The sequence below is a fragment of the Eumetopias jubatus genome, unplaced genomic scaffold, assembly GCF_037043125.1.
Source record: "Eumetopias jubatus isolate StellerSeaLion01/CBP00866 unplaced genomic scaffold, mEumJub1_p1.0 scaffold_2, whole genome shotgun sequence".
Taxonomy (NCBI): Eukaryota; Metazoa; Chordata; class Mammalia; order Carnivora; family Otariidae; genus Eumetopias; species Eumetopias jubatus.
Window position 1 is genome coordinate 83,093,990 of NW_028274808.1, and position 16,273 is coordinate 83,110,262.

The 16,273-nt window shown below is 42.7% G+C and overlaps 1 protein-coding gene across 1 annotated transcript in view; it reads right to left on the minus strand.

The window, feature by feature from the left end:
• GAB1 (GRB2 associated binding protein 1) overlaps nucleotides 1-15,895 on the minus strand; it is a 123,853-nt gene extending 107,958 nt beyond the window's left edge. Inside the window, exon 1 of the mRNA XM_028102265.2 lies at nucleotides 15,680-15,895. Coding sequence (XP_027958066.1) covers nucleotides 15,680-15,751 — 72 coding nt within the window. The 5' untranslated portion in view covers nucleotides 15,752-15,895. The remainder of the gene's footprint in view (nucleotides 1-15,679) is intronic.
• Between the last annotated feature and the right edge of the window lie 378 nt (nucleotides 15,896-16,273).

Below are 16,273 nucleotides of genomic sequence, written 5' to 3' on the forward strand. Positions count from 1 at the left end.
AGCTGATAGCCATCACTTTGTAAGTAACTCTCCAAAATCTTTTTTTTTTTAAGATTTTATTTATTTATTTGAGAGAGAGAGAATGAGAGATAGAGAGCACGAGAGGGAAGAGGGTCAGAGGGAGAAGCAGACTCCCCGCTGAGCAGGGAGCCCGATGTGGGACTCGATCCCGGGACTCCAGGATCATGACCTGAGCCGAAGGCAGTCGCTTAACCGACTGAGCCACCCAGGCGCCCACTCTCTAAAATCTTTTTACTTTCGGTGGAGGCGGTGTCAAGGGCTTTCCACATTTTAATTGAATGGAATCATAAAGTTCCCCTAAGGAACTAATATGCCAAAAAAACAGACATAGCTTTCTAGAAATGAAGTAAGTTCAGTAGGCAGTTCGTAATAAAGTGCTTTACTTTATTCCTTTGCTATGATTAAATAACCACTCCCACCTAGTCCACTTCTTGACCAGTTTTCTACATAGAGTCTGTCTTGTCTGTCTCTCTTGCTCTCTTTCTCTAAAATGGACTTTAAAATCAAAGTTTAGGTTTAAAAATATTAGAATATATACATTAAACAGAAACACAGAGACACACACAGACTGAAAAACAACAGAACTTCTTCAGTCGAGTACAACTGCTTTGGTGCTCTTTTATAAATCAACCACATCTCAACTAACCAAAATTAGGGTGAACCAGATATGAATAATAAAGACAATAGAAAGAATACTTGAAATTAGAACTATTCTAGGAAATCTGGACTGAATTTTAATAATATGCTCTCAGATCCAATAACCAGAATACCCAGAACTTCTGGTGAAGACCTAATCCTTCTTCGTATCTTTCCTCTTTGTCTTAAGTCATTCATAAACACTTGATTCAGGAATGCACATTCTTTTTTAAATCAATAGTTACATAATACCTTCCTTGATTTAATAATGTCTTCCAAGCTCAGTTAGGTACTTTCTCACATTCTCACCTTTCTAAAAACTCCCTTTCACTTTTGTCTTCCTCTAAGTTTGTCCTCTTTATGGGACAGTTTGATCTAAATCACTGCTAGAACACAGTAAGCACGTAGCAACACAGCATATTTCCCTTATCTCAAAGTAGAGAGGCTAAAGTTCCTTTTTGAGTTTTGCCTTCCTATCCCACTCTTTATACACATTTACTTCTACTGGATTTTCTTTCTTCTCCCTTTTTCCCTCCATGCCAACTAAGGATTTCTCCAAGTATAATTTCAAGGACCACCTACATCAGAATCAGCAGGGATTTGAGGTAAAAAGTGTTTTGGACTTCAACCTAAATTTACTAAATAGCAGAAGGTGGGTAGGGCTCAAGAATCCTCACTTTATGGGGCGCCTGGGTGGCTCAGGCGTTGAGCATCTGCCTTCGGCTCGGGTCATGGTCCCAGGGTCCTGCGATCGAGCCCGGCATCGGGCTCCCTGCTCTGCGGGAAGCCTGCCTCTCCCTCTCCCCCTGCTTGTGTTCCCTCTCTTGCTGTCTCTCTCTGTCAAATAAATAAATAAAATCTTAAAAAAAAAAAAAAGAATCCTCACTTTAGGGACACCTGGGTGGCTCAGTCGGTTAAGCGGCTGCCTTCGGCCCAGGTTATGATCCCAGGGTCCTGGGATTGTGTCCCACATCGGCCTCCTTGCTCAGCAGGGAGCCTGCTTCTCCCTCTCTCCCTCTGCTTGTGCTCTCTCTGTCAAATAAATTTTAAAAAATCTTAAAAAAAAAGAAAAGAATCCTCACTTTAGAAGTTACCCAGGTGACTCTAATACATATGGAAGAAGTCTGGGAACCACTGCCCCAAACCCTGGATTCTTCCCAAAAGACACAGGGGCTCGACCAAATTATAAACAAGCACCATTAGAGCATCGGAAAAGAGAGCATGGTGGCAATTCTCTCTTCATCTTCCTTTTAAAAAGCATAAGGAAGGGGCGCCTGGGTGGCTCAGTTGGTTGGGAGACTGCCTTCGGCTCAGGTCATGATCCTGGAGTCCCAGGATTGAGTCCTGCACCGGGCTCCCTGCTCGGCGGGGAGTCTGCTTCTCCCTCTGCCCCTCCGCCCTCTCATGTGCTCTCTCTCTCTCTCATTCTCTCTCTCAAGTAAATAAAATCTTAAAAAAAAAAAATCTTTAAAAAAAATAAAAAGCAGAAGGAAGAGGCAAGAAAGCGTGGAGAGTGGAACATGAGCTAAATATGAGACATCAGCATAAATGCGGACTCGTCAGCCCTGCTCTGTGGCTACTGCCAATTACAGTAGCCAGACCTGCAAGAGGACTGATTACATGTAATTTATAAAAAGTAAACAAGCTGGGCGGCTTGTGAACAATGAATGGTGATATTCAAGCCAAGAGGTAATAAAAATCATGAATAAAAGACTCGACATCCCCCTCCCCACCCAGACAACTGGTTGTACTCTGGCTAGGATTAGCAAGGGCAAAAATGAGTATTTGGGTAATGATTTAAATGACAAAAGACCCTTTGAGAGAGATTTTGTCTATCAAATAAACCCTAGGGAAAGAGTTACACAGCACCAACCTCTCATGTTCATAGGCTCAGCCATTTCAATGACTGTTCTTCTCAACCTTACTGAGGTAAAAATAAATAAATAAATAAATGTTTGGTTCCAGACTACAACACAACCCTACAGCTGAAATACAGTTGACCCTTGAACAACACAGGGGCTAGGGGTGCCAGACACCCATGCAACTGAAAATCTTGCATATAACTTCTGACTCCCCCAAAACTTTACTAATAGCCTCCTGTTGATCAGAGAAGTCTTACCTATAAAATAGTCAATTAACACATACTTGGCATGTTATATGTATTATATACTGTATTCTTACAATAGTACTTTTTTCTTAATTTTTTTGGTATTCTAGCCTACATGGTTCATCTGTGAGTTTTTCTTTCTCTTTGTCTTTTTTTCTAGGGTAGGAGGGGCAAAGAGAGGGGGAGAGAGCAGGCTCCAAGCCCAACACAGAGCCTGACTGAGCGCTCAGTCTCACAACCCTGAGATCCTGACCTGCACTGAAATCTAAAGTCAGACGCTTAAAGGACTGAGCCACCCAGACGCCCCCTCTGTGAGTTTTTCAAATTATTGCAAATCTCCAAAACATTTTCCAACATATTTATTGAAAAAAGTCCAAGTCTAAGTGGACCCATGTGGTTCAAATCTGTGTTGTTCAGGGGTCAACTGTATAGCTTTTAAGGGACACACAGGGAAATAAGCTAAATAATATACATGTAGAAACTAAGCTTTATGAAGAAACTAAGCTTTATGAAGAATCCGTCTACATTAATTCCTCTACATTCTCAACTTCGGCACTGATATTTTGGGCTAGGTTAATTCTTTGTTGAAGGGGCTGTACTGTGCAATGCAGGATGTTCAGCAGCATCCCTGCCCCCACTGACTAGCAGCCAAAGTGCCCCCGCTGTGACAACTAAAAATGTCTCCATTCTCACATGTCCCCCACAAAATTACCTCCCCACTTCCACTAAAAACCACTGCTGTACACAGAAGCATCACAAAGAAAAGTTTGTGTTAATAAAATAGTTCATACAAGGTATTTTTGACATCGTAAAAAAACTCACGATATCTACTTTTAAATAAATAAATATATATATATAAAAAATACACACTTTTTGAGTTTATCACCCTGTTTTCCATACATTTTTCCATTACCAGGGGCTAAAATACAAAATCTTAATATTGTTTAATAAGCTATCCAAGCCATTACAAAATGGACACATAATAAAATAACTGAGTAGTCCCAAAGTATTTATGCCCATTTAACAAAGCCAACATACCCATCAGGCACAGGAGGGACAATACTAGGATCCATGAGACTTTTAGGAGCCCATGAAAAGTGTTTTTATATCAATTTAAAGTGGGGATAAAAAATGAATGTAATAATAACAATACCAGCTTGGAACATATTCATCTTTATAAAGATGCAGTTGCAAAATACAATTTTTCTTCTTCTTTTTTTTTTAATAGAGGAAGGGGGGGACCATGAAGGCTAAAGTACCTGGGGTTCACAAGTCACCATATGGCCCCGCCATCCGAAGGGGCAGTAAGCAATTAAAACAAGCATGTATGATCAGGTGTGACAGGCGCCATGCTATGGAAACAGAAGAGCATCAAAGGAGGATAGAACAGATGCCGGCAGCCCACTGTGTCTATTATGTGTGAGAGTGGTGGAGTTCAGAGGAGGCTTCAGGGGCAGAGAACAAGCAGAAGTTAGCCCGGTTGTGAAGGCAGATGGGAGGACCAAAAATTCCGGGAGAAGAGAAGAGCAGCGCAAAGGCCAGACTGGCAGATCACAAGGCCAATGCGGGGTGTGGAAGTTCAATACAGCTGAAGCGGAGTTTGAAGGCAGCAACAAATACTATGGGAGGCACACACAGGCACCCATCGCAACGGGCCTTGCAAACTGAGAGAAGAGGTTTGGGCGTTCCTAAGGCCAAAGGAACTGCGGCAGAGCAGCTTCAAACTGGGGAGTGGTATGCTCAGATTTGTGTTTCCGAAGGCCTTCATGGCTGCCTTAATGAAGACAGTCTGGGGGGGTGGGGGGGTGGAAGAATGGAAGGAGAGAGGCCACTGGCTACTGCAGCAATCCAGAAGAAAGGCAAAGGTACCTTAGGTAGCAGAGGTCGATTAACTCAAGAGGTATTTATGTGCTGTTTTGTTTTTTTTTTTTTTTTTAAGAGAGATTGAGAGAGATCACGCAGCGCATGCAGGGGGGATGGGGAGGTGGGGAGGAGGGGCAGAAGAAGAGGAAGAAGGAATCTTAAGCAGGCTTCATGCCCAGAGGGGAGCTCCGCATGGGGGGGCTCGATCTCACGACCCTGAGATCATGACCTGAACTGAAACCAAGAGTTGGACGCTTAACCGACTAAGCCACGCAGGGGCCCCTCAAAGAGGTACTTGGGAGGTAAAACTGATAGGACTTGTCACTGGGTATGGAGAATGACGGAGGGACAACACAAAACAGCTCTGGACAAGGGACGGGGGAGCGACTGACTGAGGGAACAGCGAGAGGACCAGGTATAGGGAGAGGACGACAAGGTCTGCTGTGGATATGCTGAGGCTGGGTTGCTGTGGGGGAGCTAAGTAGTTATGGATCTAAGCAGTTAGCTCCACAGACGTGGAGTGAGAAACAGACTGAGATAATGCCCTTGAATCATCATCGTATAATTCAAGGCCATTTAAGATCCAGAGACGGGCTTTAAAGGTCAGGAAAAATGCAAGGTTGTAACAATTATGTGTAAGTGTGTAAGAGTTTACAGAAACTGAGAGCGCAGACCTTTTATCAAATTTTCAAAGGGGTTCATGAACTCATATAGGATGAAGTGGCAACCAACAGCATGAGATGGGAGAAGAGGCCCTGCAGGGCTGGCAACAGAATGCTGAAGAACTCCCACACATAAGGAGACCAGAGCCCGGTATCAGCAAAGCACGGAAAAGATTTTGAAAAGAGGGACTGCTCATCTCTCCATCAATGTAGTCAGGAGTTCCATGAAAAGAACTAAAAAGTTCAAATCTCGTTCTGCTAGATCTGGCAACCAGGAGGTCACTGGGGACCTCAAAGGGAACTGTTTAGGTAAAGGTATTGGAAAAGGACACAGGCTCTATTCCATTATGAAACGAGCGGCAGGTGGAAGCAGCCAAGTGTACAAACCCACTCAAGAGTCTGGCTGGGGGGCCTGGCTGGCTCAGTCAGTAGAGCATGCAACTCTTGATCTCAAGGTTGTGAGTTCAAGCCCCACATTGGGTATGGAGACTACTTTAAAAAAAAAAAAAAAAGAGTCTGTCTAGACTCTTTTGAGGAATAGAAAGAGTCTCACTCCAGCTCCAGCTTTGAAAATGGAATCCACCGTTTAAGATCCTGGTGAGAAATTTCTAACCACCTTCATTAAGCCTTCTCAGAGTCCCTGAATTCACCTCCTTCTGCTAAATTCTTCTAGAGTCCTATCTCGAACATCACTGATCATAATAAAATTTGCAGTACTACGTGCATCCTATGTATAAGCTATATAATCCTATATAAACTCCTAAAAGATGGAGACAGAGCCCTCTTGGTCCTCTTCTTCTGAATTCTTCATAGTCCCTTGTTCATAGCAGGCATTTCCTCGGCGACTGGAAGGATCTGACCCAAGGGGTGAGAGATCTGGCTCTGCCAGAACAGCCGGTTAACATGTATGACCTGGGACAAATCAATTAGTCTCCCGGAGGCTAATTTTCACTCCCTGTAAAATGAGGAGGTTGGATTCTTGACTAGGGAAGAAGGAGATTTGTGTAATTGGGAAAGATATGCAATATAGCTTGTTTTGGTAATGCAAATCATAGAAAGAAAAACTGGATAAAAAGTCAAGAGAGAGCCAAACAACACATGAAAGAGAAATGGGTTAGAAAGGTTGAAAAACACTGAACTCGATGATTTATAATTTTAGGTTTAAAATTCTATAACTATCTGGTCATGTTGTTCAAGAGATCGTGCAAAGTATCACACCGTACCTTTAGACACAGAGAACAAATGCCATCTTTGTCCTCTGGAAACTAATATCCTATTACAAACACTAAAGAATGATAACTGAAGCCATAATTTTCTTTGTAAACAGATCATGTGTATGTAACTTCTACTGTGTATACTGTGGGTCATTATGAAAATCATCTAGAAAAATATATCAAATATAAAAATATATTAGGCTTGCTTTTCCTTTTTTGATTACTTAAGTGAAGAAAAAGAAAAAAAGGAATACTGTTCAAAAGCACCAGTTTAATTTTGCACCCTGTTCTTCGGAGATAAATGACCTATATACCCAGTGAAGATTACTCAGAAGGCTTTGGTTTTATGTAACAGCATCACTAGGATCCAATTACCTTCCCAAATACTTTGCATTCTTACTAGTTCAGTATTTCCTTTTACCTTTTCTCAACACTTCAAACATTCAAACCTGAAACTGTCAAGGAGAACTTGTAAAATTTAATACTCCTACACAACTTTGGGGTCAATTATAACTTTGCCAGAGGGAAGGGGGTTCAAATAATACCTCCTTAACTGAATGAGGTGATCATTCCTCCTCAAGGTCTACCTAATGCCATTGGAATTCAAAACACTGGAGGGAGCATTCTACCAAGTGTTTCTCTTTCAAGAGTGGAAGATTAAAACTTCTCTCCCGCTAATCAACTGGTCATCCCTCCAACCAGAAGCACTTTCATCTTGGCTGCTGTGACTCTGGCCAAGGCACTAATGGGAATATGTAATGGACTGGAACTGAGAAAGCACACCAGGTACTTAATTCTTTAATCAGGTAGTCATCTCAGGGAGGAGTTCTGCTACTCGGAAAGTGGCCTGACCACATTTCCCAATACAGCAGTAACCAAAAACTGCATTTCAGGAGAGGAAAACAATCTACATGCTGGGTGGAACATTATTATTCCTAGTCTTGATTACCACATTACAGAGACAGAAATAACTCCCCCCTTTTAGAGAAAAGATGAAAGAATGTGTCTGTAAAGATTCTAACACAAATATCTGTGATACTGGTGGCTAGGCTTACATTACAGAAAAAGAAATGAAAACAAAGAGAAAAGAGCAAGAGGGTAGATAGAGATTCACAGGACAAAGAGTGCTTTTACCTTTCTCCCACTTAAAAAGTTTGCAAATAAAATGTTATAGCAACTGGCTAACTGATGCATTAAAAACAAAAAATAAAGGGGCGCCTGGCTGGCTCAGATGGCAGAGTATGCGATTCTTGATCTCCGCGTTATGAGTTCGAGCCTCACACTGGGCTTGGAGATTACTAAAAAAAATAAAATAAAATAAAATAAAAACAAAACAAAAGTAAAAACAACAACAGATTGAGTTCTCAACCTTCTCCTGAGAGCTAATATCCTATGTCCTCATTTCACAGAAGCTTACCTTGCCTAAAATTATATTTACCTGCTTACTTCATGTATAATAACTAAATATCTGTAGGCAAATGACAAATATTCAACTCAACCAAGCAACAGGAAAGTAATGTACAAAGCTGCGGTGTCAACTGACATTTCCCCCCCTCTTCAGACTATAGAGGTCCTCCTCTCCCTTTTCTCTTGAAATGTAAAATGGAATTTTGATGTTTTCTTTTTCTATGTGTGGCGTTCTTAAAGAACATATAAAACTGTTTTCAAAAAAAAAATTAAACTACACGAGTCAAAGAAAAATAAAAAAGGGAAAAGAAAAACAATGAACAGGATAGTTAAAGCGAAAGTTTAATATTTTTCTTCCTTTAAAAAAAAACGACCTAAGATTTTTACATTGAAAAGAAATATTTGGACTCTCCGTATATTGTTTTTAATTCATGGAACAATGCAGCCATTTGTTTTTTTCCTTCTGGAACACAGGGAATTATTTAGGCCAAGTATGAATTCAAAGTAAAAAGTTGAGAGAAAAAAGAAATACCAGTATAAGAAAACTCATGGTGAATTTGGCATTCTTTCCAGTATATCAAAATAAAACTCAGTTTAGAAATATGATAAAAATTTCTGACATACACATAAAGGAAAGAACAATTAAATGGTAGAAAAAATTTAAGATAACTCACATTTCCCCTTCTAGAAGCTCTATTTCTTGCAACTTACATCTTCACGTGCAGTTTGCATATAGCAACTCTGCTAAAAACAACCACATGGAAAATTTTTGTTCCAGATAATACTGCAGGACGGGGCTTGGCAGCTACAAGTTGTAATCAGAACACTTCAAGAGCTAATGTAACAGAGATAACAACCACACATGCATTTTGGTGCACAGCGTTAACTATTTTTCACAAAGCAGGCTGCAAGAGAGTCAAAAGCTGTTAGGTCCTACTTCATATGCATTCAGCAAGGAGAATTATTCTCTTCAGTTAGGGAGAGTTTTGCGCTTATGAATAAAAGAACTGCTGAAAATATAAAAGATTCTCTTTTCCAGTTAAGGCATTCTTGTATTATTTAAGGGGCTTACACATATAAGTCGGGGACGGTCAAAGTGACGAAAGTGACTTTTCCCAGTACTTCCGCAGGCCTCAACTGCCACCTACTATTCAGTTAAGACCCCCCAGCCATCTACTTGGCAACTGAAGAGGCTACTTATTTAATGGATGTGGAAATCCACTGTACAAAGAACCACTTTTCCCCAGGAGTAATCTAAAGAAGAAAAGAATGCTAATTTTATTTGTGCTTATAGCCAAAGAGGGGAGAATAAAGAGACCTGTGACTTGTTAAGTTTCCTGTACTCAAGTCCATAGACTGGGATAAAAGGAGTCACAGAAACGTTGTGACTTCAAGCCAAAGTTCAAATGGCAAATTCAGATGAAGCTCTAACTTGGTGGAAATTAGCCACCATGTTAATTTGAGGAATGTGAAATGAGAGAAACCCCTCCATCAACAACAGTCAGAGGGGGTTTAATGAGACCCAATGGCGTTATTCTCTTTCCTCCAGCCCTAGCTGGCCTCACACAGCTGGGCTAAGATGGCTTCCAAAGTCCAAAATAAGACACTAGCCCAAGGCAGTGCTGGCCCTCCTGCTGGAACTCAGGAGCAAAGGAATCAAAGGCTCTTTTATTCTCCCTCCCACCAGAACATGCTCCCTCTCTGTTGTAAACTAAATGCTTGCCAGAATGAATTATTTAGCTCAAAACAGACATAAAGAAATTCTTAAATAACACATGTCCCTTGGAATTTTAATAAGTTCAGGTGACCAAACGAGTTGTTTTGTTTGTTTGTTTCTTGTCTGACACATAATATTCACTTGTGGTCAGGATCCCATCAGGAGCCTTAGGTCATGGCAGACACAGAAACTTCTCAAACTATAGACTTTACAGCTGACAGTCGTACTCCATGCTTGAAACTGAGGTGTTCTGAGGCTGTTCTCTTCACTACAATGTCTAAACTCAACACAAAGTCTTTGTTCTTCCTCTAAAACCAGGCTTCCCTTAGGATTTGCTATTTCTGCCAGCAAGACCTTAGTTCTTCCAAGAACAAAGCCTGAAAAGTCGTTTGTGAATCCTTCCCTGGCAGCCCCCTTCCGTTCCCCTCTCAGTCTGACCTCTTAAGCAATTATTGTCTGAATCATTCATCTGGCAAGTAATCATATACGGCCTTATAACATATGTCTTGTAAAACGATTTAAATGTCAGTGCATTTACAGCTTGTCTTCATAGATAGATTAGAAACTCCTTGAGGGCAGGGAGTGGGCCTTTCCCTCCATTGTATTCCACACATGACAAATTACAAAAACTCCAGAAATACCAGTTGATTTATTCAGTCAACAGATATTTGTTGCACTTCTTATTCTGAGCCAGGCACAGCTCTGGGTGCTGGGGACACCATGACACTCCAGCAACCCCACAGCCCTGTACTCCGTGCACCTGTGTTAAGGCAAACGCTGGAGGGTCCCCAAAGAACCTCTGCTTCAGCAGTTCCTCATACATTCACTAAACTATTTAAGATGAGCAAGAAAATTAAAATTTATTTCCCAAAAAAGAGGCCTACTGAGAAGCTCCCCCCTCTGCCTCTCACTTCCAAGGAAATATCTAAGGAATGTTAAGCCACAAGAGAGTTTAGAATCTAGATCTGCATGCCCCTTCCCCATTTTACAGATCAGGAAACCGAGGTCAGAATGGTCAAAGTATCACCCGGACAATGGTAAGGTCAAGTCCAATCCTGGGTCCTGACACTCTGTCCAGGGTTCCTTCCACAGTAGCACAATTTACTCCAAATCCTTCAAAAATAAAGTAGTAGTCTACCTGCTGTGATGTCCCTTCTCCTCTGTTCGTTTCTGTGAGAAAATTAGGAGTGACGGCACTCAGTGTTTTGAATCTACCACCTCTTAAACTTCCTCAATCTGCAAATTATCAAGACCTTATCTACATATTTTTTATGTTGACTACCAAATATGGAATTCTATTGGGGCACCTGACTGGCTCAGTTGGAAGAACATGCGACTCCTGATCTCAGGGTCATGAGCTGGAGCCCCAAGCTGGGTGCAGAGATTACTGAAAGTAAACTTAAGAAAAAAAAAAAAAATATATATATATATATATGGAATTTAGTCATAAAAAGTGCTTTATCATTTTATTTTCCTTATTTTTAAAGCAGACTTAATAATCGCACAACACACTGAAATAACCAATACAGCTGTCAACCAGATTATCCAAGTATAACTCTTGTCATATTATTGTATTTTCTTCAAAGATGATCTTTTTAGAAAATTTAAAACCAAATTTTCAAAACATCAGAATTCTAAAACTACCTTCCAAACTGATACAACTTCCCAATGATAATTTTAAATCCCAAAAGACAACAATCAGATTTAGGAATTCAGCAAGTTTTACATGGAGAGTTTTGTACTCATCATTAGGTCCAGGCACAATGAAAGAATTAACTATCATTACCTATCATGAAGGCTTAATGGAATTGGTAGTTGATGATCTTTGGTAACAGAAACAGTGTTTCTACCACATGAGAAAAGGTAAAAAGAAAACATTAAGAATTTGAACGGACGTTTACTATCCTGAAGTTTTCAAGATAAAAATTCCTTCAACAGAATAATTATGCTCCTTCAGTCACTGTAAGCAAAAGCTTCGGGGTCCCTTGACTGCTACTGGTAATTGCAAAAAAAAAAAGTACAGAAGAGCTTACAGACATCACAGTCCCATTTGCTGTAGTGACACTACTGAGCAGCGACCTAATGCTTAGCACAGATCCTGGGCTGTCCTCGAACAAGGGCATGGTAATTCTGGCTGCCTGTGCCCCTCTCCTCCATGTAAGAGGTCAGGTGCCCACCCAGAGGAAGAGGCTATTTCTGTTTCTAGGCCCAATTCCAAAACCAGGGGCATGTTCTGGAAGTCCGGACAAGAACCATCCTATTAACTGACAGCTGAAGAGTGGAGCCCAAGCTGGGTGCAGATTACACACCCGGGAACTGGCCGAGGTCTTACTCCCAGGCTGGCTGGCAGCTCACAGGCCACCTTGGTCTGGCCTCAGAAGCAGGTTCTCCTGCTGAGATTGCACACCTGCCCAATGCTGACAGCTGGGCCATGAAGGAGCCCAAACTTGGTGTCCAGATTTGAGGCAGGCCATAGGGAAGCTCCTCCTGCAGAGATACAGTGATAGCCAGCTGGCTTAAATCAATCCTTTGTTTTCAGACTTACATTTTATCTTGGCTGAAATTTCAAGTCCTGATGAAAATCCTACCATTATTCCAAATGGCTGACTTGTCTTTAAATAACTCTTTAAAAATCTGAGCGCCACTGTTAAGTGCATACTACCAAGAGTTTACTTGTTTTCTGTAACCCTAGTGACGGTGATCTGTATGTTTCCACTCAGGTCCTTAAAGTAAAAAAGCAGCTGTTTAATATACAACACAGGACAAAAAACAAAACACAGCACTAGCAAAATTGAAAGAAAGCATGGACATTTTCACCTCCACTTTAAGTAGACTTCAAAAAATTCAGAGGATGAAATATATTAGAAGAGGTTCTTACCCTTTTGCAAACAGATATAGAAAAAAGTAAAAAGAGATGAAAAGGCTAGGGAATCTACACACTTCCTCCAGGCTTTCTCTCTTTTTTTGATGTCCCTTTCAGTCTCTCTAGGAAATTTAAGAAAAGCTTTCAGACCAGAGGAACACACTAGTGTGCAAAGAAAACAATGCTGTGTGAGTTGACTATGAAACAGTAAATATGAAATGGAGTTGTAAATGGAATGCACAGGAGCCATAACAAAAGATGACTTTAAAGATAAAAACTAAAACAAATTTTTTGTCATGTAAAAGCCCTTAAGTATCATCTTAATTGACATTTGGACTACCCTGTAAATACTGTAAACAGCGAGACAACCGTCAAAATCCCATGGGCCAAATGCTCCCAAAAGAATCAGTGTTCAAACTCCCGATGTCTTGTTTAACAATCACAGTACCACTCATCCAAGATAAATTTTTACAGCAAATCTATTCATTAAAAACTATTATCAAGCAACATTTTGTCTACTGGATGGCCAACAATGTTTCCTTTTACCCTTTGTTTTCATAAAGATTCTACATGAAAAGAAAACAAAAATCGGAAATGCATGAATATATGTATGTCTTTGAGGGTCAAAACTGCTTTAGCAAAAACAATCTGAACTGGATACCAAAGCCTAAAGATCAATAATCTGGAAATGTCAAAAACTTCTGGGCAACCAACTTGACTGCTAAACTATAAGACAGGCCTCATTATAACTTACAACACTCTAGTCATCCTCTGGGACCCCTTAAATTCTGTTAGCCACCTGCACACTGTCTTCCTGGGCCATATCCGTGTATAAAGAAAACACTAGTGCTCAGCCAGGCAAGAAAACCCCACCTCCCCCAAGCTGCTAGGCATATTCTTCCCCCTGTTGAAAACAATTTAGAGAGCCCTCCATCTCTCTAAAGCATCCCCATGGTTTCAGACGACATTGAGCTTGTTCCTCAAAACATCTATTAAAAATAAATAAATAAATAACAGCTTGGGCACACAATCTGAAACCACTTTATGTTGTTGGCTGACTTTTTCACATATTCTTGTCTCATTTCTCCGTAGACTCAGAAAGCTGTTTGAAGGGTCTTATGTTTCTTTAGCACTACACAGCTTATCCCCAACTCGCTTCTTCCTTGCATTCGCAACGAATATTCACAGACTCCTAGAAAGTTATAAACTGAAAGGAGCTTTAAAGATGACTTAGTCTGAGCTCCACTTGAAATGAACTAGATGATTCATTAACCTTTGATAGCCCAGTTAGGCAGATCTACGTTCAAATTCTGTCGGTGGCACATTCTGGTTACAGAAACTGTTTTCTCATCTGTAAAACAGAGATAATACGTACCTCATAAAACTGTTGTAATGATCAAATGAAATAATACATATATTTTTATTTGGGACTTTTCATTTTCTTTGTCCTTGCTAAGACAATCTTTTTGGCTGATTTTCTTCCTAAATTATATTACACTAAACTGCAAGCTCACTAGGCAGGGCTTCCTTCCTACTGTATTTTCTAATCTTATGGTGCCTAGTCCAGTGGTAGGCATCTTTTGAGAGAGCCATAAACCAACCATGTGAAAGAATGCGTTAAGTCTCTATAATCACTACCTATTTAGGCAAATGTACAGTCCTTGAGTTTCCTCCTTAGGTCTGTGTGTTTCCTAAACTGTGCCTCTCAAAACAAACACACCTATCTCCCTACTCCCTCTTCCCACACACATACAACCTTCTTTTTAGAACTAAAAAACTAAATGAACCACGGCGTCCCACAAGTGTTGGAATAAAGTTAGCATCTTCACCAGAACACTCAGGAAACTGTGATTAAGTCAAGAGACGGGATCTGGAAGGGTTCACATTTCTGGAGAAGTTTCTTAGGATGCGTGGCATCAAGTTCTTAAACGAGAATTACTTGCCTATAACAAATGCTCAGCAGAGAGTGAACCAGAAACTCACTGGTGAGTTGGTGAAGTTAAATATTGCACTTCACTAACCAAGCAGTGACTAATAAGATTAGTTTGGGTTCTAATACTGGGTGTAGATATCCTTCAACAAGAATCAAGTTCCATTGGAAGTGCGGGCCCCTTAAAGTAAATTTAGATTTAAGGAGGCATACATTTTGCTTTTGAAAACACATTTTATTAGAAAAACACTGGCTCCATACGCCAGGACAAACGTGTCATTTCTTTCCTTTGCAAAGGGCAGCGACAAAAGAACCAATGGGTGAGAAGGGGATAAGATTCTAGATCCCTGAAGAGGACATCGATGTCCCCCAGAGTCAGGTTGGTTCTTTCAAGGAATATTTTTCTTAACAGCTAAAATGGTTTAACACATAATCAGCATCTTGTATCAATTACACCAATGCCATTTAAGTAACCCTGGTGGCCTGGGAAAGGACCGCAACACACAGAAATCCTCCTGGCCTCAGCTGTAACCCCTCCTGCGAGGCTTGACAGCGCGTCCAAGGCGCCCAGACACCAGCCGCCAGGCTCCCCCCAGCGCCCTCCTCTCGCAGCGAACTGCCAAGGCTCTCGGGCCAAACTCCACCGTCCCTCGATTCAAAACCGCGAAAATGCGAACCCTGCTAAGCAAACGGCAGGGCGCGTAGCAACTTTTCTTTCCCTTCTGCACGGATTTGAGATGCTGGTTTCTAATACCAACTTCTCAGGTCCACAGTCCACAGTTTCCCCGCACCTCGGGGTGGGGGGGTGGGGGGAGGAGGAACGGGGAAAAACGAGAGAGAGCGCGGACCAAAGAGAGGGCTGCTGAGTTCTAAAACCTCAGCGGTTTTTCGGTTGCGAGAAATTCAGTATACAGCAGCCCCACGATGATTAAATGCAAACATAAAGAAAGAAGAATGCTCTTCCCCTCACCTCTGCTACAAGGAGTAATAAACACATGCAGCAGGCATTAGGTGGAAATGCCGGGCCCTCCCACGGGCCGATGAGGCCCGCAAAGCAGGCCGTCTGGAATCTGGAGGAAGAAAGCCGGCAAAGTGGAGGCAGGCCAGGGCGTGAGCTTACAGCCTCGGTCCCGAGCCTGCCGCGGAAGGGGCCGAGGGGAAAGAGATGGGGGACTAAGTTGAAGAACCAGCCCCGCGCGCCGTCAGGACAGCGGTGCGGGCCGTGAGGCCCAAGGAGAGGCGGCCGAAGCTCTACTTACATAACGCTTCAACTTCTTCTCCGGGGGGGACTTGCGGAGCCATCCCGAGCAGACCACTTCGCCGCCGCTCATGGTGCGCGCCTCTCCGGCTCCCGGCCGGGCAGCGGAGGGGCGGGCGGGCGCGCTCCCGACGCAGCCGACGCCTGCCGGCGGCGCAGCGGCCAGAACCTGGCTCTCCCGAGGCGCAGCCGGGACAGACGGGACGAGCGGGCTCCGCGGCGCACTGCCTGTGCGCGTCCGAGCGTCTCCCGCACGGGTCCGCAGACGTGAACAGAAGCGGGCAGCGTCGCCAACGCCGACACCTCGGGGCAGGGGCAGCTGCCGGGCCGAGGGCGCCCGGGCCTTTCAGTGCGCCCGCCTAGCCGCCAGGCGCGCCGTCCCGCCGGCCGCCTCAGCAGCGCTCGGGCTCAGCGAAAACTCTGCCCCTGAACGGAGCCGAGCCTCGGTCCCCTGCGCTCCGCCCCCTAGGAACAGGACCTCCCCAGGCGCTTTCGGAAACAGACACTACGTTGCACGCGCGCGCACACTCTCTCTCTCTCACACACACACACACACACACACACTCACTCACACAATGCCCCCGCGCGCGGCGCC